We start from the raw sequence: 24,549 nt of genomic DNA on the forward strand, positions 1-24,549 counted from the left end.
CGGCCCTGCGGCTCCTTATCAGCCCTCGGCAGCGTGGCCGGCGGGTTGTTGTGTCTGCACGGCCGCGCAGGGAACAGAGTGTGCGGAACGGGGCCGGGCCTGCTCCCTGCTGAGGCCTGCCACCCCAGCTCCCCGCCTGGCCTGAGGGCGGGTCCCCAGGAGTCAATGTACCCCTGCTCACGGGACGGGCCCAGCCCCTCCCCACCCCGCTCAGAGGAGCAGGGGGGCTGCATGGGGTCTCCCCCACGCCGCCTCAGCCCTTGAATGCTTTGTGTCCAGCACTAGCGGATGTCTCCCAGGGCCCAGCCCCTGGACCCACTTTGCCCACCGCCAGGGGTCAGTCACTAGGCTGTGCTCTGGGGGTCTGAGCCACGCCTGCCCCCGCAGGGACATAGACAGGGACTGTCTGGGCATCTCTGGCCCCATGGCCACCCCTCCCCTGAGACCTGCGGGCTGCCACTGAGCCCAGCTACAGTCCCTGGTTGCGCTCTGCTGTCATCTCCCACAGGAGCATTGCTGGGCACCTCGGCATCCCCCCGAACTTCTGCAGCCCCTCTCCCTGCTATCCTGGCTTCCCGCCAAGTTCTGCTATCCCCCCTCCCCATTACCCAGTTCTGTCTCCTCCCTCCCCATCCCTGCCAATGCCCCTCTCCTGCTATCCTGGCCCCCCTAATTCTGCTATCCCCCTCCCCATTGCCCCAGTTCTGTCTCCTCCCTCCCCACCCCCGCCAATGCCCCTCTCCTGCTATCCCAATGCAGATTCCTCCCCCAGCTCTGTCAGTGCCCCTCCCCCACCAAGTATCCCAGCTCTGGCTCCCCCCACACTCTGCCAATGCCCCCCCCCCCGCTCTCCGGACCCTCAGGCTCTCCCCCCGAGTTCTGCCAATGCCCCTCCCACATCAGTTATCCCAACTCTGACTGCCTCCAGCTTTGCCAAGGCCCCCACCTCCAGCGATCCCAATTCTGGCTCCCTCCCCCCCGGTTGTCTCCCCACACACACTCTGCCTTGGCTCCCTCCTCAATTTTGCCAGTGCCCCTCCCCCCATTATCCCAGCCGTAGCTCCCCCCCTCAAATCCATGGGTGCCCCTCAAGCCCGGTCCATTCATTGATTTACCCACCCCTTGTACCCCTGCCCTGGGGTTTACTGCCTGGTCCCCTCTCCGCCCCCGCAGGGGTGGGCTGGGGCTGGCGTGTTGCAGGGGTGGGGGGGGGGGGGCAGCCTCGTTGCAACAAGCAGCTCGGGGTCATGGTGACCGGACTGTGGGGCCAGGCCAGGCCAGCCCCCCTGCTCCGGCCAACGGTGCCCCTGCAGAGGGGGGCTCTCAGCCAGGCCTGGCCCAGCCAGCGCTGAGGGTGCTCAGGGCCCAGCCGGCAGGTCCCAGGGAGGAGTCGATGGCAGGCCGGGGGCGTGTCGGAGCCGGGCGGGGGGTGTGGTGTGATATTGGCACAGGGCTGGGTGCCAAAGGTTAGCCCTGCACGCCGTGTCTCTGCAGGGAGGCGCATTCCTACGCAGCAGGCGGACGCAGCCGGCCAGGCTCCCCTCGGCCACCCAGCGTGCGGGGCAGCCGGTGCCCAGCACGGCCCCATGGGGACCCCGCAGGGCAGCAGCTTCCTCCCCTGCCTGTGCATCCTGCTGCTGCTGTGGGGCTGGGCTCCCCCTAGCACAGCCCAGTGGTTCTCGCTGGGCTCCTGGCAGACGACTACTCCCAGCACCACCGTGGCTGGGCCAACGTCCCCGGCACGGCGCCCCCCAGAGGAGCGGGAAGGTAGGTACCAGTGCTGCCCCCTGGGAGAGGAGAGGGGAAGTCTGCACCTTACAGCACATAGCTAGGCTCTACAGACCAGCCAGGTGGCTGAAACAGGCCAGGAGCCCGGCTGGCATGGGGGGTGGGTCTAGTTACAGCAGGGGTGGGCTGGGAGCCGGGACTCCTGGGATCCGTTCTCAGCTCTGCTGCTGACGTGTGCCATGAACAAGTCCCTTCCTGGCTCTGTGCCTCAGTTTCCCTGTGATGACGCCGTGAGGTTCGCTCCTTCGAGGGGGCAGCTTGCGATTCACAGGAGCCTGGTTCCCAAGGGGCTGAGTGCCCCATGGCCCCGGCTGACCTCCGCTCTTGAAGCAGACCCTGGGCACGCTGGCAGATGCGGCCCCTGGTGCCAGGCAGAAGGAGCAGAGCGTGGCGGAGCGTTCTCCCAGCCAGCCTGCTCGGTTCCGTTTGCAATCGGGGCAACGCATGTGTTGCTGCTCTGCCGCCGGGCAGGTGGGCAAAGGTGAGCCGGCAGCCGGGCGGGGCGGCACAAGGAGCCTGGGCTTGTGCTTCCTGGAGCACCGGCTGGGCGGGACAGCTCTGCCTGTGCCCATCCCACTTGTCCCTGGCACTGCTGGGACTGGGCTGTGCTACCCTGGAGAGTGTGCTTCGCCGGGCTGCGGCATGGGGAGGGAGCCAGCCCCTCACAGCTGCGGGCCCTGGGGCACAGAGACTTGCCCAGGCTGCTCCCCAGGGAGCCCAACCGGACCCGCTTGCCTGTTTGCTGCAAGGACACAGCTCCAAGCTGCCCTCTGCCCTCCTCCCCACTCAAGCCCCACAGCCTGTGTCCAGAAGGGCCTGAGCCCGTGTCCCCACGCTCCCCACTGATGCCACGCAGTCCAGGGGCCTGGCCCGGGCTCAGCTCCCAGACCCCCCTTCCCTTGGCTCTTTCAGACGGGGATGCTGGCGACACAGAGCTGACACGGAAAATCCCACTGAGCAGACCCCCCCTAGGGCCAGCCCTCCAGAGCCAGGCGCAGACCCACAAGGAGGCTGCAGGGGGCGGGACACAGGCCCCCCCGGGAACTCGAGCCCAGGTGCGCTGGGGAAGGTAGCGGGCGGGGGAGCGATTGTGGGTGTGCAAGAGCCACTGTGGGTGCAGGGCTGGGATGGCGTGGAAGGGTGGAGGGTGCCCAGGGGGACTGGAGAGGGGGGCAGGCATGTGGGGGGAGGAGGGAGGATGCTGTCGCACCCTACAAGGCAGGATGGGGGGGCACGTGAGCTGGGCAGTTGCCCCTTGCTGTCCCCTGGGCTGCTTTCCCGGAATGGCTGCAGTGTGCCTGGGGCGGGGCAGGAAATCCCAAGAGGCAACGCCCCAGCTCACGTAGGGCAGGAGCAGTGAACTCGGCAGGTGCCTAAAAGCTCTGTCCGGTCCCCCACACGGGCTGGGCTGGGGACACACTGCAGGGCCAGGAGCCAGGGCCCAAGTTCCCAAGGTTGCCCGTGCCAGCTGCATGCCAGTACCCAGCTCCCTACCAGCTCTCTGGCCCCCCCAATACCCAGCTCCCCTGATACCCAGCTCCCCAGCCACCCCCCCATACCCTGTCATACCCTGATGCCCCAATGCACCTCCAGTCCTCTGGTACCCAGCCCCCCCACACACCCGCACAGTTTCTTCTGCTCTGTCCTTTCCCCTTATCTCAGGGCCATGTGGGCCAGACACAATAGCTCCCCAGCCACCCTGTGCTCAGCAGCTCTGCCCTCTGCACTGGGACACTCCCCCCCGGGCTATGTCTACATTGGCGGGTTCTGGCACAAGAGCATCTTGCACAAGAGTTCCTGCACAAGAACTCTTGCACGAGAACACGTCCACGTGCTTTTGCACAAGAGCACCCATGGCAGTGTGGACGCTCTCTTGCGCAAGAAACCCCTGCCGCGCCTCCACACGGCCTTCTTGCGCACGAGGAGGTACGCCTGTTAGAAGAGAGCGTAGCTCTTGCGCAAGAAGCCCTCTCGTCCGACGCCGTACTGTAACCCTTCTGGCACAAGAGTGGGCGGGCCGTGTGGACGCTTTGCCGAAGAACGGCTGTTCTTGCGCAAGAACCCGCCAGTGTAGACAGCCCAGATTCTGCACCTGTTGCTCACCCTGCACAGAGAGCCCCTGCACACAGCCCTGATGCCTCTGGAGAGGGCCAGTAACATGGGGGAAAGGGGGGGGAATCACTACCTGCCCCCGATGGACTAAACAGGGCAGCTACCCCCAGCCCAGCCAAATAGCAAAGGGCCTGTTAGCACCCCAGGCCCTTGTTCCCTCCCTTTGGAGATTATTCCAGGCTGGACCGCGGATACTCTCCGCAAGATTACCCCCCCCAAGACTTCCCCCTTTGTGCGAGCCAGCCCCAGGCAGAGGAGAGGGCCCTTTCCACCTAGGGTGCAAGGAGGAAGGGAAGGGAGAGCTAAGCAGCATGGGTAACTGTATGCAAATCAGGCAGCCAAGCCCCGCCCACCCAGCCAGAGCTGGCCCCGATACCCCATGAGGCCAGTGGCTAGAGGGCTGGGCTCTGCAGGGGGAATGGAGCCAGGACTGATTTCTCCGCCCGTGGCCCTGTCTCTCCTAGACACCTCCAGAGGAGCCACCGGTCCGCACCCCCTCCCCAGGGCTCTTCGAGGGGAGCGCGGAGGAGGAGGAGGAGTTCATGCAGTTCAAGGTACCGGGGAGAGGATGCCGGTTCTGACCTGAGCTGGCTGGACACACACTCGCTCGCCGCCCTGCGCTCACCCCGCCCTGCCCTGCCCCAGGAACGGGCCATTCCAGCCAGCCGGCCCCGGCTGTGGTCCTGAGGCCCCTTCCGGGCAGCTGGTGCCACTGCCCACCGGAGAGCCCCGGGGCTTCCAGAACCGGGATCCCCCCACAGCTGCTGGACGGGAGCAGTTGGACGGGATTCTGTGCCCCCCCCCACACACACACCGGCCAGGCGCCTCTGCCAGCTGCCCTGCCTGGCGTCGAGGCGACAGGGGTGGGGGGACTGTGGCAATGGTGCCGATGCTCCAGCTCTCTGCTTTCTCACAGGCAACGACCAAGGGGCCCACTCCCACGGCGCCCACCCCCCGGGCAGCTGCCACCCTGCCCCAGGTGAGTGACGGGAAGGGGCCATTCCTGCCCAGCTGGCCCCAGCCACGCTCACAAGGGGAGGGGCCGACAGGGGGCTCCGGGAACGTCCGTATCAACCCGCCCCTTAAACTGCTCCGAAGCTGCCCGTGCCCGTAGCCCCCCAGGATGGATCCCCTGGGTAACAGGCCTCCTGGGAAGAGGGGAGCCAAGAACAATGGTGCCTGGAAGTTTCCATCCAGCCCCCCCGCTCCCAGCTCTCCCTTGCTCTGCCCCCTCCCTGAGTCCATGACCCCTGAAGCCTGGTGGGGCTGGGGCTGGCACCGCGCCCGGTCAGCCCCACGGCACTCAAGGCTCTTTCTGTCTCCTAGGCGACGGGTAACCTCTCGCAGTGCGTCTGCCCGGCCGTCCCCGGCCTCCCTGGCCCGAAGGTAGGAAGGAGGGTGGCTATGGGACTCCGTTCTGGGGCGCAGCGATGGGGCCCCTAGTGCGGTTGGGGTCCCCAGAGCCTCCAGAACTTGGCTTTGGAGGGTGCGGAGGTTTGCGGAGGCTCCCTGGGGCTGTTTCCTCTCCCCATATTCAGGCTCTGGTTTTTCCAGGGGGCTTTTGCTTACAGCCCCCCCGCAGCACGTGCCATGGCTGGGAATGGCACAACACCCTCCCAGCACGAGCCCCCGGGGCCAGGCCGGCGTGAGCAGGGGGAGCAGCCACAGCCCGGGTGCTAGAGGGGGAGACACCCACGTCTGCCCGGCTCTCTGGGGCCAGAAGAGCTGGGACCCCTCGAGCACTGGCCTGAATCTAGAGCTGCTGGGTTCCCCCTCCCTAGACCCCCAGTGGCACAGGGGGTGGGGGCGAGGGAGGCAGCAAACCGACCAGTCCCCCGCCCCTGCCCCGGAGCTCAGCCCATCCCATGGCAAAGGCCTGGAGACACTGGCACAGGTGGTGGGGACCCTGGGGCGGGCCTGGGCTCAGGAGCCAAGGGGCCCATGAGCCATGGGGTATCTTCACCTCAACAGGGAGAAAAAGGAGAGCGGGGGCCCCCGGGGGAAAGAGGCCAGCCGGGCTTCTCTGGGGAGCGAGGCCAGCCGGGGAGCCCAGGGCAGCCCGGCCTCCAGGGACCACCCGGTCTCCCCGGGCCTTCAGGTACCCCTGGACTGGCAGCTGGTGCCGAAGGGCCAGCTGGGTCTGAAAACGAGGTGAGCAGGGTTGGGGGGGTTCAGTCTAGTGGGGGGAGGGGGCTCAGGAGATGCTGGGGCTTGGGGAGCTAGAGGGAGAGCAGAGACCACGGAGGGGGGAGAGCTGGGGGTGGTCGACTGGGTCAGGACCAAGTTATCCTTAATCGGCCTGCAAACACCCAGCGGGGGCTGCAGTGGGATGGGGGGGTAGGGCGGGGCAGCGGGGGCAGGGCAGTGGGGGCAGAGCAGGGGAAGGAAGGGGGGCTGCAAGGGGAGCAGCGGGGGTGCAGTAGGGGAGGGGGAGGCTGGCACCACAGACGCATCTCTGCTCTAGCTCTTCTCTCTCCCACCAGCTGACAAAGCAGCTGCTCATGCCCGGAGTGGCAGGGCCGCCCGGACCCCAGGGTCTGCCCGGCTACCCAGGGCCTCCAGGCCCCCAAGGCTACCCAGGGCACGAAGGCATCCAAGGACCTCCTGGACCACCAGGCCATGAAGGGCAGCAAGGACCTCCCGGCGTGCCAGGGCCACCTGGGGCCCCGGGGCCGCTGGGCTTCCAAGGCCCCCAAGGGCCTGATGGCCCCACTGGGCCTCCAGGACTCCCAGGGCCTCCAGGACGTGAAGGGCCCCCAGGAGTCCCAGGACTTGTTGCACCACCAGGAAACCCAGGGCCACCCGGGGAGCCGGGATACCCCGGGCCAAAGGTAATGAGCGGATTGGGCCAAGTGGGGGGCACAAGGCCTCGGGCCAGGCCAGCACTGGAGGGCCTGGCCCGAGGCGGCAGATGCCATGTGGGTGCAGGCTGTGGTGGGACCCACCCGAGGCCAGCGTGACAACGCATTGTCCCTGGGGACTCCGGGATTCTGCATGACCTTGAGCAGGCAGTTCCCTGCCTCAGTTTCCGCAGTTCTGCCACCCCACCCCTCAGCAGTGTGTGCAGAGCTCTAGGGCCTGCAGCTGGGCAGGGCCATGTGCTCTTGGCTCTTTTACCCCCTGTGCTGTGTCCCTGCAGGGTGAGACAGGTGATCTTGGCCAGCCAGGCCCTCCAGGCAGCCCCGGTTTGATGGGGGAGAAGGGCTCCCGAGGCCCGCCCGGGCCCATGGGGCCAGCAGGACCAAGCGTGGAGTCCAGGGTGAGTGAACTCTCATGAGTGCTCTTAGAGACACCATTGCATGGTGTCAGGCTATGGGAGATGCTGGGCCCTGGGGGGCCTGAGCAGGGCTGGGGAGGGTCACACGCTAGCAGCTGTGGCCATGAGCAGGGGACTTGGGGCGGGAATCTTTCACGGGTGCTTTGTGCTGATCGGGAAAATGACATGATGTGTGGGGTGGGTCCATACACGCTGGCCGGGGGGCGGGAGGAAGCACCCAGACAGCCCCTCACAACTGTGTTCTTCTCACCGCAGTGTGACCCACACGCTACCGGGCACCCCAGATGGGCTGGCCCACCGGGTCCCAAGGTGAGTATGAATTAGAGCTAGCAGAAAAGGGAGAGCCCCCCTACTGAGCCCTCACCCCGGTCCCTGCAGCACAGCGCCCCCTAGTGCTGCTCTGAGGTACTGGGGTCAGTGCTGCCCACCTGGGGAGAGCGCCCCCTACTGAGCCCTCACCCTGGTCCCTGCAGCACAGCGCCCCCTAGTGCTGCTCTGAGGTACTGGGGTCAGTGCTGCCCACCTGGGGAGAGCGCCCCCTACTGAGCCCTCACCCTGGTCCCTGCAGCACAGCGCCCCCTAGTGCTGCTCTGAGGTACTGGGATCAGTGCTGCCCACCAGGGGAGAGCGCCCCCTACTGAGTCCCTACCCTGGTCCCTGCAGCACAGTGCCCCTAGTGCTGCCCTGAGGTACTGGGATCAGTGCTGCCCACCTGGGGAGAGCGCCCCCTACTGAGCCCTCACCCCGGTCCCTGCAGCACAGCACCCCCTAGTGCTGCTCTGAGGTACTGGGGTCAGTGCTGCCCACCAGGGGAGAGCGCCCCCTACTGATTCCCCACCCTGGTCCCTGCAGCCCAGCGCCCCCTAGTGCTGCTCTGAGGTACTGGGATCAGTGCTGCCCACCTGGGGAGAGCGCCCCCTACTGATTCCCCACCCTGGTCCCTGCAGCACAGCGCCCCCTAGTGCTGCTCTGAGATACTGGGGTCAGTGCTGCCCACCAGGGGAGAGCGCCCCCTACTGATTCCCCACCCTGGTCCCTGCAGCACAGCGCCCCCTAGTGCTGCTCTGAGGTACTGGGATCAGTGCTGCCCACCTGGGGAGAGCGCCCCCTACTGAGTCCCTACCCTGGTCCCTGCAGCACAGTGCCCCTAGTGCTGCCCTGAGGTATTGGGGTCAGTAGTGCCCACTGAGGAGAGCGCCCCCTACTGAGCCCATGCTTTGGTCCCTGCAGCACAGTGCCCCCTATCTCCATACTGGGGCCCCAAGCTCCTCTCCCTGTTGCCAAGGGAATCCGTGGGCAGGTAACCGCCCAGAGCCCCTCTCCTGTGACTGGCCCAGCAGTACAAGCCTCCTGCTCCAAGGACAAACCCTTGTGCTGCTTTCCTTCCTCCTTTCACCCTCCACCGCAGCTGCCTCATGCTGCGCCCAAGAGAAGTGCCCGGGCTGTCTGATACCCTCTGGTCTGGTGCTGGGGTCAGGTCTCCTGGCTCCGCCCCCAGCCTACTGTGTGACCCTGGGCAAGCCACTGCAGTGCTCTGTGCCTCAGTTTCCCTGTGCGATGAGAGGGTGGCTCCCAGAGCACAGGGGCTGAGCAATTGGGGACCATTCCCCTCCCCTCCAAGAACCAGGGCTCTGATAGAACTGTCTCCTTTTCTCACAGGGTGAAAAGGGAGACCCCGGAGAATGCCGCAGCCATCCTGGGGAGGCCGGGTTCCCTCCCATCCACCCCTCCTTCCCTGGCTCAAGGGGCCCGCCCGGCTCCTGGGTACCGCTGACGTACCAGGAGGTTAGTTCTGTGGATGGCTGTCAGGGCCGCGAGGCAAAGGGCATGGGGGTGGGGAAGGAGCCCTCACCCACCTCTGCCACACCCCAGAGGTCCCCAGCTGGATCCCAGGCTCCTGGGTCTGACCCAGTACCCCTGCCGGGGCCATTGCCCCACAACAGCCCACAGCCCAGCCAGTCCCTGCATGTGAACCCGAGACCCGGGGAGACAGGTGGGCAGCTGAATGTCTGGGCCCCTCCCCACCCCGTCCAGAGGAAACTGCCCCGTTCTCTCTCTCCCTGTACAGAACGGCAAAGTAGAGACGGAGATTTACGGCGCAATCGTCCCCCACGTGAGTTGCGGCTGAGTCTCGTCTCCACCGCCCCGGCTCCCCCTCGTCCCCAGCATGGCCGGGATGTGCCCAGGCCTTTCCTGCATGCCAGGGCTCGGCATGCCGATTCCACCAGGCTACAGCCACCCTGTTGTTGCAGGAGGCCCTGGGGGTGGGTTCTTGGGGATCCTAGACCAGGCAGGAAGCGGGGCACTGAGCAGAGGTATCTGGCGGGGATGAGGTGGGCTGAAGGAGGAATCCAGAATGAGGTGGGGCTGAAGGAGGGCCAGGGGACAGCAGAGGGAAGGGTGGGGGAGACTCTGCCAAGGCAGGAGGCAGCTTGCGTGAAAACCCAGAGAGGGGGGATGGGCATGCAAGAGATCGTAGCACCTCTCCCCGGGACACGAAGCGCCAGCCCCCTACCAGATCCACTGCCAATTCTGTGCTGATCTTTATTTTCAGGGTCCCCCTGGCCATCCCGGAAATCCAGGCCCCCCCGGTCCCCCAGGCCCCCCCGGAACCCCAGGCGTCCTCTACTTCAATGTAAGGATCCCGGCCGCTGGCTGGGCGTGCGTTGGCCCCCGTGCTCGGCTGCGGGGCTCTGTGCAAACCAGCCTGTCTTTCGTTTCAGAGGGTTTATCCCGTCCGCCCCAGGCCGTTCTGCAAACCTCCGGTAAGACATGGGCCTCCTGGGCCCCTGCTAGCTGCCCCGGCTGCCTGCAGAGATGCCCAGCAGCAGGACTGTGAAGGGCCTAAAGACCCCCAAGTCTTTGTGGCTGCCTGGCTCTTGGCTAGGGTGCCCACTGCCCAGGACAGACGGCAGCTTCTAGGACACAGTTTGTATCTGCCACTCATCCCACCAGTTGCTCCGCCGGGCGTGCCAATCGCCCTCCGGCCGGAAATCCCCTGCAAGGCAGCCCTCGCGATTGCCCCAGCCGGGGGGGTGGGGGTGAGCTCGGGTAGCTGTGGCCAGAGGACCCAGCCCCTCTGCCGCTCATGCGCCCAGCTGCCCTGTGCCACTGGAGACGTGCCCGTCCCGTCTGCCATGGCCTCGCGCTGACAGCCCCACGTTTCCTTGGTTTTTCCAGGCGGTCCACGACCCAGCTGGGCAGTCAGGTAGGGACGTTGCTCTCGGCATTCCGGGGGGGGTGTGGGCCAGATTTCAGTGTAGTGACCCTCCGTGGCTGCCCCACACGCCTGGCATCTGCAGTCCTGAGCAGCACGGGGCAGCGTATTCTCCAGGGGAAGGTCGGCAGCTCTCTGAGCCGCCTGGGGGCCGACCCAAAGCCCTCCTGGCGTGTCTTGCCGCGGGCTCCCATGAGATCTGCTTTGCCCCCACGACCCTGCCAGACAGCTGGGCTCACCAGCCAGGCCTTGTGCTCAGGGGAGGCTGGGATGCTCCTACCAGGTATTAAGGAGCCATCTCTCTCACCTCCTGACATGAGAGGTCCTTAGGGTGCCCCTCTGGCTGCGTGCCTGCAGGTGGGGCAGGCCCAGTGGCTCCAGCCTGGCTTCCCGGCCAGGGGAGAGAAGGGTTCCCTTCCTCCGTCGCCCCCGCAGGGCCCTCCAGGAACGGGCTAGAACCGGGCTCTCTGTGCACACCGGCCTGGACCCTGCCGGGAAGAGCCCAAGTGTGGGTAGTGGGGAGCATGGGCCTGATCTCCAGCCCAGATGGAGCCTGCGCTCGGCTCTGCGGAAGCCGCGGGAGCCCGACATCTCTGTCTGCTGCTCTCTAGATGCCGAGTCGCCGCAGAAGGACACGCCTGCCCCCCCGGCTGACTCTGGCATCCAGGCACGTTATTTGTAGCAACCTCTTGTCTTCCTTCAGGGCACTTGCTTTCCGTGCCCTGAGGCAGCCGGTGGGGAGGGGGGCTGGACAGCACAAATGAGGAGGCTCACCCCCCAATGGCACCTCTGCCATGTCCCAGGACATCAGCCGCAGCAAACTGCCTCCATACGCCCCCCCTCGCCCTCTCCCCCCCGGCGAGCAGGCTGGCACGCCCTCATCCCCGGCGCCATGGGGCTTTGAATGCACCCTGGCGCGAGGGCGACTCCTGCTCCGCTCTGTGTGCCGTGAGGGCCGGCTGGACTGGCGCGCCGGAGGCTTGTGTTTTGTTATCCCCGGGGGGGAGAAATCACTGGGGAGAGCACAGTGTTGCAGCCCGGTGTTGCACAGCTCCATCCCCAGTGTTGCAGCCCGGTGTTGGGGACTGCGATGGCCGGACGCAGGGCGCTCCCAGCTGGCGCTGGCTTGGGATGGTGCAAGCGACTGATTGGTGGGGCTGGAGCGGGAATGGCCCAGCATGGACCATGGCGGCCAGGCCCTGGGCCCGTGTTTCTGGCCGCTAACCCGCTCAGGTTCACGACACGGCTGCTTTTCTCCTTCCCTCAGCAGCATCACACCTGGGTCTTCAAGTCCAAGGAGCTGATGTTCAAATCCAGTTCGTCTGTCCCCGAAGGGAGCTTGGTCTACGTCCGCGATGAGAACAGCGCCTTCATCCGCACCCCGAGAGGCTGGAGCAAGCTGCTGGTAGGGAACATGGCGCACTCTGGAGGGCCAGGGCTGGGGTTTCTAGATCGCTAGCGATAACTAAAGGCTGGCGTCCATGGTACTTTCCTTGGGCTCCCATGATTCCTTTCACAGGAAACTGAGGCACAGGGAGGACATGTGTGGCCCAGACTCATGCAACCAGTCAGTAGTGCAGAAGGGAACCCAGGAGTCCTGATGTACAGTCCCCAAGACTGGCTATGAAATGCTCCCCTAGCAGCAAAGAAGCTTAGCAAGCTGTTAAATGCATTTTCTTTGAATGCACCTGCTTGCCAGGAGGGTCCAGGGGGAGGAGTGAAGCCAAGGGGAAAAGATCAGCCGCTTTTGTAGAACTTCTCCAGAATTCGGGGGAAATGCCCTGCCGATTTCTCTCCTGCCAGGCATTCGGCCCCAGTGCTAACGTGGGTGTGTCTATTATTTTGCTCAGCTGGAAGATTCGGATTCCGTACTGGCCGGCGATGACCCCTCCGTGTCCACGGAACATCATCAGGTGCCTCTAGACTCACTAGTGCCTCTGACCACCACCCCTAGACACCAGCATTGTCACGTGGATGTGAACCCCGGGTGTAAACTGCGATTGTGCTTATGTGAAAGGCTCACGTTAGTGCAATGACACGACACCAGGGTTAGCAGCAGGGTCCTTGCCTCTCTGTCAAAAAGGTCTTGCGCACCAGGGAGTTAGTTCTCCCCCGGTGTCGGCAGCTGCGGCTCTGTGGAGCCGAGTTACATCCGCATCCGGCTGCGTTCTGAATTCCTCTCGCTCCAACCCCAAGTGCTGGCGATGCAGAGATGGGACTGTTCAGCCAGCTGACCCCAGCAGCCTGCTTGGCTTCCCTACAGAGCCTGCCCGGGTCCCTGCAGGGTGTGGCCGTGTCCAGTGGCTGGGGAAATGGCTCTGCACTGCGAGTGTGGCACGTCTGGAATTCTCACCACACATGAGGGTCACAGGGTGGCCGCTCGCTGGCGGGGATCAAGCCAGGGAAGGAATGTGCCAGGCTGAGGAAGGGCACCGCATGTCGCCCTCTCCCAAGAAGGGAGGCTGTGGGGTCAGAAGGAGGCAGAGAGCGAGAGGGCCACCTGCCCTGCCCAGCACTGGGGTGCTCTTGCTACAGAAGTTCAGACATTGTGGTGGGCGGTACGGAGGTAGCGCGCGAGAGGCCATTTGGGGCCACACAGCTACTGGCGGGATGGGCCCCTGGGAATTTATCCATTTCCAAGCTACCAGGGACAACTCTGATTCCTCTGCCCGGAATTCAGGCCCCATGGAATTCAGGCTCCCCTGGTAGTCTGAGCTAGCTGCTGTGCTTGGCAGGGGCATGTGGCGTTATCAGTGCCCAGTGTAAGATCCCGAGCCCTTCTCTCCGCCAGGCCTGTGCCGTGTTGAGCGTACGCCAGTCTCTGCGCTCTGCATGGGTAACCCCCCTTGAGGCTAACGCATTGTGTGTTTCCTAGGCCGGAAAGGAAGAGAGTCAAGCAGCCACTGGGACCCTGTCCACTAGCATCCCCCCGAGGGTGCCTTCGGTAAGTCACGGGCTGGTCTTTCCCCTCCTTTGGGCACTAAGGAGGGATCCCTGGGACTCATTCCTAGGCCCCGCCAGCAGCATGGAGGCAGCTTGAGAGGGGCATCACCCCCCAGCTGATCCAAGTTGTGAAGGATCCTGCACAGCCCAGCCCGGCCAGGGGCTGTGATGGCGGATCTGCAGCAGGAGGCTCCGGGGGAGAGCCCCATGCCGGTCCAGCCAGAAGCCTGCAGAGCGCTGGCCGACATGCCGTTCCCATGTGTGCTTCGGGGGAGTGGGACCTGTCGGCGCCAGAGGCAGCACGTTTCACGCCACGGGCCCCCCGTGTGATTCACGAGCCCCTCGCGTGCGACACCCGTGGGGCCTTGCTGAAAAGCAGACCCGGGAGAAATCCCCCACCCTGCCCATTAACCCCTCGGCTTTCTCAGCTCCGCCTGGTCGCCCTGAACTTCCCGCTGCCCGGCAACATGAACGGGCTGAGCGGCGCGGACCTGCAGTGCTACCGGCAGTCACGGGAAGCCCAGCTCTACGGCACCTTCCGGGCCTTCCTGTCGGTGCCCACCCAGGCCCTGGTCTCCCTTGTGAAAAGGACAGACAGGACTCTGCCTGTCGTCAACCTGAAGGCGAGTAACCAGAGTCCGATCACCGCAGCGTGGGTAGGGGAGGCCCTCGCTGGCGACAGCCACTGGGCATCCTCCCGGGAGCTTCGCCTGCGCCTGCGCCTTGCATTGGCGCTTCGAAACCTCCAGGAAAATGGTTAAAACTGTTTCTCAGAGACTCCCAGAAGCAAAAACCTACTGGGCCATAGGGTTGCCAGGTGTCTGGTTTTCACCCGGACTGTCTGTTATTCGGGTCCCCCGTCCGGTAAAAAAAAACAGAAAATACCGGACATGTGCCGTGTCTGGTATTTCCTGTTTCCCTCGGATGGAAGCCCCACGGGGACAATTTTCCCCTGCCACATCTGGCGGGAGTGGGGAGGTGAGGAACGCGGGGCCATTTAAAGGTGCAGCGCCCTTTTTTTTTTTTTTTTTTATTGTTCAACAGAATTTTTTCCCAGTGTTTTTTATTGGGGGAGGCAGGGTGTTTGCTATTTTTTGTTAAACCATCTGGCAGTTCTTCTGTGCCATCTGGCCCATCCCCCATGGCCTGTTCTCCCAGGCACTGGCCAGTTCTGGTGCTCCTGGTGATGGATGGGGTGTCCACCAGCTCCTTGAGGGAGAATTCTCCACAGCCAGATCCATCTCACTGAGCCTGGCCCCTCAGGCTGGATGGACCCCAGGCCTATCAGACCAGCCCATGTAGTATAGACCAGTGCTTGGGAGTCCCCATGAATCCACCTGGCCTGGTTCCGAACTGGAAACGCTGGCCAGAGCTGGTCAGGCCCTGGCCTGGGAGCCCAGGTTGCTGCTGACTGACGGGTGGGGGAATCTCTGGGGTCCCTCGTGCTCACTCGGACTGATTCCAATGGCAGGGCCAGCTGCTGGCGAAGACCTGGAACTCCGTGTTCGAAGGCACCACCCGCTTCAACGCGCGGGGCTTTCCCATCTACACCTTCAACGGCCGCGACGTGCTGACGGATCCCATCTGGTGAGCCGGAAAGGGGAGAGCAGCGCTGCCCGCATGCGGATTCTCCGCCTGCCCTGAGTACAATGGGGCAGTCGCTGTGGGTAGGGGATGGTAGAGGGCCCCTCATTGCCTAGTGACCTCCCGGTTCAGGCTAGGCCCTGGAGAAAGCCCAGGAGCAAAGGATTTTAAACCAGCCCCTGGAAAGTGGCACTTCCACAGAGGGGCCCAGCTTGCACCTGGGGCTGGCTGTGCCAAGTTCCCCTTGGCTTCCCCCAAAGGGTGGGCCCCCAGCACCTCTGAAAATCAGGCCCCATTTGGCCTTCTTCTGCCTTTCCCTGGTAGGATTGCCAGGTGTCTGGTATTGACCCGGACAGTCCAGTATTTTTGCCTCCTGTCCGGTAAAAAAAATTCAAAAAATACCGAACTCCTAAAATGTCCGGCATTTCCTGATTTTTTTTCCCTGCAATACTAAGCACCTGGCAACCCTACACACACTCAGCAACTGGGCCCAGCCCCCCGCCACTCCCTCCCGCTTACCTGGTTCCACAGGGGAGCTGTCTTCTGGCTCCGAGAAGGAAAACAAGATGGCCACTGGCCACCTGTTAAAGCCAAAAAAGCCTCAAAGGCATTTCTTAAAGGGGCCATGCTGGGTTTTTTTTTTTTTTTTTTTTTTTGCTTAATAACTCTCAGGGTCCTTTTGGGGAGATCTCCCCCTTTTTTTTCTCAACAGAATTTTTTCCCTGGTGTTTTTTTGGGGGGAGGGGCACGTTGGGTATTTTTGGTTAAAGCATCTGGCAACCCTACTCCCTGGTCCCAACCTGGCGCTGTCTCTTCAGGGCTCGCAAGGCGATCTGGCACGGCTCCAGCCAGCGTGGGCACCCGGCGCCAAAGGAGAACTGCCAAGGGTGGCGGAACAGCCTCGCCGAGGGTTTTGCCTCGCCCCTGACCGAGGGGAAGCTCCTGGCTGGGCAACACCGTAATTGCTCCACCCCCTTGGTCGTCCTGTGCATGGAGATCAGCTTCCCTTACCTGCACATGTGGTGATGGGAGCTGCTGGGGGGCAGCCAGGGGCTGCCGTGGGCTGGTGAGCCGCCATAGCTGGATCCTGCCAGGATGAATGACAGTGAGCAGATGGTCTCCTGCCAGCCCTGGGGCTGCTTTTGGCTTTGGGGCTATTTCACCGTTATCCAGCCCAGTTGGACTCTGCCTTGTACCCATAGAGGGATCTGTCCGTCACCAGGTGGGAGGTCCATATGTGCAGATTAGAGACTGGCGGTGGGTCGGTAACCTCCCCTCCTTAACTCAGAGCCATGCCGCTGCGCCGTCTCCCCAGGCACTGGACCTAGTTAGCTAGTGCCAACCACAGGGCCTCCCTGCGAGAGGGGGGCCATTCCCCCAGAGCAAGGCCCCGTTGGGGTCCCAGGCAGGGGCTGCAGCGAGCACTGAGGTGCGGGGCAGAGCTGGGCTATGGGGCCAGTGCTCTCTGGCTGAGCTTCCCTGAAGCCAGGGGCGAGGAACCTTTTTTGGGCCGGGGACCACTGACCCACAGAAACATCGGCTGGGGGTTGCACACAAGGAGAAAGACATTGGAGGGCCCAGGCTAGTAAAATCCTGCGTGCCCCAGCCTGCAGGGGGATGGCGTTGGGGCTGGAGAACCAGCGTGGGCTCCCCAATGCTGGGGGGGAATCCCCAGTCTTGGGGGGCTGGATGCAGGCAAGCCGGGGGCTGCATCTAGCCCCTGGTCCTTAGGTTCTCCACCCTTCCCTAAGGATCTGTGCAGGGACTCTCCTGAGGAAGCTAAAAGCTCTTCTCCTATCACCAAGTAGAGGGGGGAGATGCCTGATCCATTATCCCGGAGCGCTACCTCTGTGTTCACACACCCCCCCTTCGGCCTCTGTCAGCTCCCAGCTGCTCCCCTGCCAGCGGGTGGGCCTGTCTTCCGAATGGGCATCCCCACCCAACTCAGGGACTGCCCCTAGCTCTGGCTGTCCCCAGCCGCTGCTCCTGAAACGCTCAGCAGAGAGCTGGGGCGGAGGGGCCGGCGTGATGGGGGTCGTGCAGGGGTGATTATATTTTAACGCCTCGGCCTGCACTAGGCCTTTCTGCCGGCCAGCATCATGGCAACGGGCGTTGCTAGCAGGCTGGGCTCAGCTCGCTCTGGAGACGAGCCGCCGGTGAGCATCCTGCGAGCTTGGAAAGCAGCCTGGTGCTTCAGCTGAAAATAAACCTGTTTCAAGTGTGGGATTTGGGCTGAGCTCTGAGCGCGGAGTGTTTGGATGCGAATGGCACCGGGCGCTCCCAGGCAGCGAACGGAGGAGCAAAGGGCTGCTGGCTGCCCCAAAGGGCTCGCATGTGGGGGCAGATCTCTGTGTGCTCCGCACCCACCCCCAGAGCCTGGGGTCTATGCTGCCGCTGGGAGCCAGCCTGGGGAGAAAAAACTTGCTAGAGCTTGCAGGTGAAAAACAGCACTGTGGGCGTCCAGCGCGGCCTGGCGAGGGGGTCGGGCAGAGGGGAGCGCCCCCGCGGCCACCCGTGCCAGAACCACCTTGTTGCTGTTTTTAGCTCAGTGCCCCGTGCAGGCCTGTCCGTGTACGCTGGGAGAACCCGTCTCCGCCGCAGGGCACGCAGGGAGGGGTTTTCAGAAGCGCTGGGCCCGCAGCTGACTCCCACTGCACCACCGGTACCTGCATGTCCAGGCCTGCTCGGCACCTGGCCAGCTGCAGCCTGGGGGCTCCGGAGATGCTGAGCTCTTGCCAGCCTGGCCCGGGAGGACAGCACTCGGGTGGCGCCAACAATCAGCCAGGAGGTCGCGCGAACAGGAGCTTCGGGAGCCTGCCCCGGCTCTTGCTTTGCAGTGATTTCCTCACGGTGGCAGGCTCAGGTTGGTTTTTCAAGCCACGCTTTCTGTGTTGCTAGAGCCTGACCATCCGCAGCTTTCCCTCTTCCTTTCCCTCGGCTGGGCGGTGGGTCTCTGGGTGGGTCTCCAGCTGGGCTTTCGTGTTCTAACCCCAGCCGAAACAGGGCTTGAGTTGGGAAGACCAGGGGCTCAATAGAAAATGGTCCAGATGGTGCTTGGGGCTGCCGTGAGGGCAGGGGACTGGACTTGATGACCTCATGAGGTCCCTTCCAGTTCTAGGATTCTACCCTACAGTGGCTGCCTGGTCGGCCAAGGGATGCAGGAGCATGAAGTGTGACCCTTCCGGGTCTTGAAGGAGTCTCTGCATGTGCAGGATGAGGTGCTGTGGTAGGGGACAGTGGGTAGAGTGTACACAGCAGCAAACCTCCAAGGCTGCATGAAGCAAAGGGTCAGCACCGCAGAGCTCCTTGCGATCAGAAAACAGCCTGCCCTTGCGGTGGCATTGCCTTAGCAGCCCTCCAGGCACAGCAGTGGCCAGTACAGTCCTCTGCTGATCCCAGCCAGCAGACACTCCAGGAAGGCGTGAAGCCCAGCAGACAGGCTGTCGACAGAAGCCAAAATGACTGTGGAAGTCACAGACTCAGGAAGGGCAAAGGGACACAGCACTGGGAGAGGGAGTGACATAATGCTTTGCCACAACCTCGTCTTCTCACTGACGTTTATATAACACCCTCTAAGCAATCAAACGTGCATCTGCAATTAATTTGTCTGATCTTTTCTCCTCTGTGTGCGCGCATAGTCGCTTGGCACTGCAGGGGTGTGTGGGAGCACTGGGCATCTCAGGCTGGTGTGGGCTTGGATGGTTGTTTCTGAGCGCAGCCTTTATTTTTAAAAGAAAAAAATAGTACTGGCCAGAAAGCAGCGAGACCTCCTCACAAGGGGAATCAAATTGCAAAGCCCCCGTGATCCCAGTTTATGCATGGCAGCCTCTTGTTTTCAGAAACAACAAGAAGTCCCATGGTACCTTAGGGTATGTCTACACTACAAAGTTAGTTCGAACTAACGGACGTTAGTTCGAACTAACTTTAATAGGTGCTACACTAGCGCTCCGCTAGTTCGAATTTGAATCGAACTAGCGGAGCGCTTAGTTCGAACTAGGTAAACCTCATTTTACGAGGACTAACGCCTAGTTCGAACTAGCTAGTTCGAACTAAGGGCTGTGTAGCCCTTTAGTTCGAACTAGTGGGAGGCTAGCCCTCCCCAGGTTTCCCTGGTGGCCACTCTGGCCAACACCAGGGAAACTCTATGCCCCCCTCCCGGCCCCGGACCCCTTAAAGGGGCACGGGCTGGCTACGGTGCCCGTGCCAGGTGCAAGCCTGCCAGCACCCAGCTAGCAGACCCTGCACCTGGCACGGCACAGAGCCACCCACCCGATGCCCCCCAGCCCACCCCCTCTTGCCGGGACCAGGCTGGCGGCTCCCGGGAGCTTGCCCTGGACCGCAAGAGGCGGGCACCTTCCTGGGCTAGTGCGGACATCGTGGACCTCGTCCACGATCTCCGCACTAGGCACAGGAAAGTGGCCGTCTAGGGCAGGAGAGCTGCCAGCCTGGCCACCCAGGACCAGGTGTGCATGAAAATCAAGGGGGTCCACTGAGACCCCCGACCCTGAGCCCTGAGCTTACAATGGCCGTACTGGGTCAGACCAAAGGTCCATCTAGCCCAGTAGCCTGTCTGCCAACAGCGGCCAACCCTAGGGACCCTGGAGGGGATGGACCAAAGACAATGACCAAGCCATTTGTCTCGTGCCATCCCTCTCCAGCCTTCCACAAACTTTGGGCAGGGACACCACTCCTACCCTCTGGCTAATAGGACTCCATGGACCCAACCTCCATGACTTGATCTCACTTCCCTTTCAACTCTGTTCTAGTTGTAGCCTTCACAGCCTCCTGCAGCAAGGAGTTCCACAAGTTAACTATTTGCTTTCTGAAGAACAACAACTTTCTCTTACTAGTTTCAAGCCTGCTACCCATTCCTTTCCTTTGGTGTCCTCTAGTCCTTCTTTATGGGAACTCAGGAAGAACTTTTCTGAATGCACCCTCTCCACCCAACTCCTGCTTTTAGAGACCTCTATCCTGTCCCCCCTCCATCTCCTCTTTTCTAAGCTGAACAGTCCCAGTCTCTGTAGCCTTTCTTCATCTGGGACCTGTTCCCAACCCCTGATCATGTTAGTTGCCCTCCCCTCTCCCAGCCTTTCTCTTCCCCTCTCCCACCTCCTTTTCCCAGTCTCCCCCAGTTTTTTTTCAATAAAGACAGAGTCAATGTTGGAAGAAACGTTATCTTTATTTTGTACATCAATAAGAAGGGGGGCTAAGGAAGGGTAAGTGGAAGGAGGTGAGGGAGGAATGGGGTACGAGCCCCCGATGGGGAGGACTGGGCTGGCTCTGTGGGCTCCTCACGGTGGAAGCTCTCCTGCAGCCCCCCAATTACTCCCTCTCCGCAGATGGCAGCCTGCGGCAAGTGCAGCTGGGCTGATGGCCGAGTGGTGTGATGTGCCCAGTGTGGGCACTCAGGGCACTCCAAGCCAGAACTTCTTTGCAAGCGGGGCACCCCTTAGAACTGTGTGTCCGGGGTGGGGGTCGGGACCCTTTAAGCGCAGCCCTCGGCTAGCCTGAGACAGCATCTCCATGCTCTAAGTCCTCCTTTTATGCCCTGCCGGCACTGCTTCCGGCCATCCTTAAGCCCTGTTCAGAGTCCACTCAATGTGGACTTGCTAGTTCGAACTAGCAAAACGCTAGTTCGAACTAGTTTTTAGTTCTAGATGCGTTAGTTCGAACTAGCTTAGTTCGAATTAACTAATTCGAACTAAGTTAGTTCGAACTAGCGCTGTAGTGTAGACATACCCCTAGAGACTAACCAAAATAGATAGAAGCACATGAGCTTTTCGTGGGTAAAACCCACTTCCTCAGATGAATTGGAGTGAAAATAACAGAAATCAAGAGATCAATGTAACAGCAGACGTCTCTGTCAATTGTAAGGCCCAAGTTAATGAGGCTAATTAACACTGGTCATACATAGCTTTTGATGTGGAAATGCAGATGCTAATGGCAGGGGAAATTGGCTTAGGCCCAGGGTAACAAAGCCATTAACTGGTTGAAGCATTACAAAGCCAATTTCTCCTGCCATTAATATCTGCATTTCCACATCAAAATCTATGTATGGGACACATCCAGCCCACTTAATTAGCCTCATTAACATGGGTCCTACAATTGACAAGTACTACTTCTACTATTATATATATATCTTGGTTTTTGTTATTTCCACTCTAATTCATCTGCTGAAGTGGGTTTTGCCCACGAAAGCTCATGATTCTATATATTTTGGTTAGTCTCTAAGGGTATGTCTACACTAGCTAGTTAATTCGAGTTAGGTAGGATAATGAGGGCGACCGGAGTTGCAAATGAAGCCCGGGATTTAAATATCCCGGGCTTCATTTGCATGTTCCCAGGTGCTGCCATTTTTAAATGCCCTGTAGTTTGAACTCCCTGCCCGCAGCTACACGCGGCATGGGCTAGGTAGTTCGAATTAAAGCTCCTAATTCAAACTATTGTTACTCCTCGTGGAATGAGGAGTAACAGTAGTTCAAATCAGGAGCTTTAATTCGAACTACCTAGCCTGTGCCGTGTGTAGCCGCAGGCAGGGAGTTCGAACTACGGGGCATTTAAAAATGGTGGCGCCCGGGAACATGCAAATGAAGCCTGGGATATTTAAATCCCAGGCTTCATTTGCAACTCCGGTCGCCCTCATTACCCTACCTAGCTCGAATTAACGAGCTAGTGTAGACATACCCTAAAGGTATGTCTACACTTGCACCCTAGTTCGAACAAGGGATGAAAATGCAGGCATTCGAAATAATCAGTGAAGCGGGGATTTAAATATCCCGCACTTCGTTAGCAAGATCTCACCATGCACTAGTTCGAATCACAGCTGATTCGGACCAGGACATGCACACCGGGACGCGTTCGTTCTAACCAAACCCCTTGGTTTGAACTAACGTTACTCCTCATTTATTGTCACTGACTTAAGAACGATCAATCAGTTTCTGCTGGCAGTTCTGAGAGAGATTTTGAAGGGGGTGAAGCATTCACCTTCAAGAGTGTTGTCCAGTTTTGGGGAGTGGCTGTTTTTGGATGTCTGGCTCCAGCCATCCAAGCCCTCATCTGGAAAGAGCTGAGGACCCCGCAGCTTCCTCATCCCTGCTGACACTGTGGGTGCTTAGCACCTCTGTGAGTCAAGCCTTGAGCGTCTCCTAATGGGCACTCAGCACTTGAGAACAGCTGGTTTTAGCCAGTAACTGGATCCTGAACAGCTGCCAGGGTTTCCCTTCCAGGGTACAGGGCACTGCCCGTATCCCTGGGGAAGATGGCGCAATCCACTCTCATGAGGTCACTGCAGTTGTGTCTATGACCTCGTGGGGCTCCGGGCTGCACAGAAAGACCGCCTCCTTGTTTACATCCCAAACCATCAGCCGTGCGGGAGGAAAGTCATTTCCCTTGACTGCCAACATCCCAAAGGGCAGTGGATGGAGACAGCAAGATGAGCGGGCAGGGCGATGGCATGAGGAAAACTCCAGCAGCTTCCGGGAGAAGTTCCCAGGCAAGGGCAGATGTGCAATGCCATGGATGTCTGAGATTCGGTGTCAGTGGCCAAGGCTAAGGGCTTCCCTGCCAGTGCAAAGCCTGGTTAGCGATTGCTGATCCTCAGGGTAGAAGCTGCTATAGAAACACCAGGTCAGATGGGTCACTGCCCCACAGTCCCTTTGTGCTGGCCACGTTGCCACAAAGGAGTGAGAGAATAGGTGTATATGAGGTCTCTGTGCCTACCACTGGAGCAAGAACATCTGCAGAAGACCCCCTCCACTTGCACTCCTTCCCAGTGCAGAGGGCAGGCTGGGGGTGCACTGGAGGAGGGAAAAGGCAGGGCAGGTGTAGCAGAAGGAGTTGGAGCAGCCCTGCATTCTACTGATTCTTGGCTGCCATGATCCAAGAGGGACTAAATTGTCCTAGTCCAGTGTTTCTCAACCAGTGGTACCAGTACCCTTAGGGGTACTAAAGAGAAGTCTGGGGGGTACGTCCACACAACTGAAATTTGGAGAAAACTGAATTTTTGTTTTAAGTTTTCTTATTTTTGTACTTTTTACACCCAAAAATGTCATCGCCCCCCCGGCTACCATTAAGTTGTTTAAACAAATGTGTTGCAATGGTAGAAAAAAATTGTCTCTGAAAACTATAGGTACTGGGGGTACTTATAATTTTTTTAAAGGGTACTTTATAAAAAAAGGTTGAGAAACACAGTCCTAGACTATGCTAGGGACTAAATTGACGCTCCAATATCACATGAACAAGGAATATGCAATCTCACCTCCCGAATGGCCCTAGTGCTGGTGCAGAAATGAATTCCCAGGGGTAACAATATGGCAAATGAAATTTAATGTTGATAAATGTAAAGTAATGCACATTAGAAAAAATAATCCCAACTAGACATACAATATAACGGGGACTAATTTGTCTACAACTACTCAAGAGAGAGATCTTGGAATCACTGTGGATAATTCTCCAAAATAATCCACTCTGGCTGTGTCTAGACTGCATCCCTTTTCCGTAAAAGAGATGCAAATTAGACACATCGCAATTGCAAATGAAGTGGGGATTGAAATCCCCCCCGCTTCATTTGTATAAACATGGTTGCCACTTTTTTTTCCGGCTCGGAGCTTTGCCAGAAAAAAGCGCCAGTCTAGACGGGTATCTTTCGGAAAATAAAGCCTTTTCCGAAAGATCCCTTATTCCTTATTTTAAGAGGAATAAGTGATCTTTTGGAAAAGGCTTTATTTTCCGCAAGATCCCCGTCTAGAATGGCGCTTTTTTCTGGCAAAGCTCCGAGCCGGAAAAAAAGCGGCAGCCATGTTTATGCAAATGAAGCAGGGGGGATTTAAATCCCCGCTTCATTTGCAATTGTGATGTGTCTAATTTGCATCCCTTTAACGGAAAAGGGATGCAGTCTAGACACAGCCTCTGTGTGCAGCAGCAGTCAAAAAAGCAAGCAGAACATTAGGAATCCTTAAAAAAGGGATAGAGAATTAGACAGAGAATATCTTACTGCCTCTATATAAAACCATCAGAGCCAGCTCTATGGAGCGTGGGGCCCGATTCCTGGGACGGGGCCGCACATGCGCGGGGCCCCGGGCGGCATGGCGCATGCGTCGCACACCAGAGGCACGACGCATGCGCTGTGCGTCCCAGATGTCACGATGCATGCGCAGTGCCCCGGGAGTACAATGCATGCATGGCCCCCCCCCGGGCACATGGCGCATGTGCCATGCGCCCGGGATGTCACAACGCATGTGCCGTGCGTCCAGGGGCCCCACGCAAGCGGTGTGCTCCTGGTGCACTGCGCATCCGTCGTTTCCCTGGGCACGGGACCCCCTCAGGCACAGGGCCCCACACTGGGGAATCGGCTGAATTGGCCTAAGGCTGGCCCTGAAAACCATGGTACGCCCCCGTCTTGAATACTGCATACAAATGTGATCGACTCATCCCAAAAAAGAAATATTGGCATTGGAAAAGGTTCAGAAACGGGCAACAGAAATGATTAGGGGTTTGGAATGGGTTCCACATGAACAGGATTCACCAAGTGACGCGAGCCCTGCTCGCCAGCCACGCGGTTTGGCACACTGCGCATGCGCAGATCGTGCTGCGCATCCACTGAGCACACTCTGCGGCTGTGCCGACTTGT

At 60.5% G+C, this 24,549-nt stretch overlaps 2 protein-coding genes across 3 annotated transcripts in view; both read left to right on the forward strand.

The window, feature by feature from the left end:
- The first annotated feature begins 1,459 nt into the window (after positions 1-1,459).
- LOC102455445 (uncharacterized) lies at positions 1,460-17,144 on the forward strand. 2 transcript variants are annotated; one of them, XM_075911317.1, is made up of 21 exons: positions 1,460-1,767; positions 2,701-2,843; positions 4,365-4,454; positions 4,817-4,879; positions 5,227-5,286; positions 5,872-6,051; positions 6,384-6,731; positions 7,040-7,159; positions 7,433-7,486; positions 8,837-8,962; positions 9,246-9,290; positions 9,732-9,812; positions 9,901-9,942; positions 10,358-10,385; positions 11,006-11,061; positions 11,662-11,799; positions 12,245-12,307; positions 13,270-13,338; positions 13,766-13,960; positions 14,809-14,924; positions 15,740-17,144. In XM_075911317.1, exons 1-21 carry the CDS (start codon positions 1,587-1,589, stop codon positions 15,945-15,947), a joined length of 2,406 nt encoding a protein of 801 aa, XP_075767432.1. In that variant the 5' UTR covers positions 1,460-1,586; the 3' UTR covers positions 15,948-17,144. The 2 variants fall into 2 exon arrangements, with proteins under 2 accessions (XP_075767432.1, XP_075767433.1); XM_075911318.1 differs by having other exon boundaries at positions 11,665-11,799.
- A 5,120-nt stretch (positions 17,145-22,264) lies between these two features.
- Positions 22,265-24,549, forward strand: part of TOP2A (DNA topoisomerase II alpha) — a 32,120-nt gene continuing 29,835 nt past the window's right edge. The window contains exon 1 of the mRNA XM_014569098.3: positions 22,265-22,413. Coding sequence (XP_014424584.3) covers positions 22,354-22,413 — 60 coding nt within the window. The 5' untranslated portion in view covers positions 22,265-22,353. The remainder of the gene's footprint in view (positions 22,414-24,549) is intronic.

This window comes from Pelodiscus sinensis, chromosome 29, assembly GCF_049634645.1.
Source record: "Pelodiscus sinensis isolate JC-2024 chromosome 29, ASM4963464v1, whole genome shotgun sequence".
In the NCBI taxonomy this organism is placed as follows: domain Eukaryota; kingdom Metazoa; phylum Chordata; order Testudines; family Trionychidae; genus Pelodiscus; species Pelodiscus sinensis.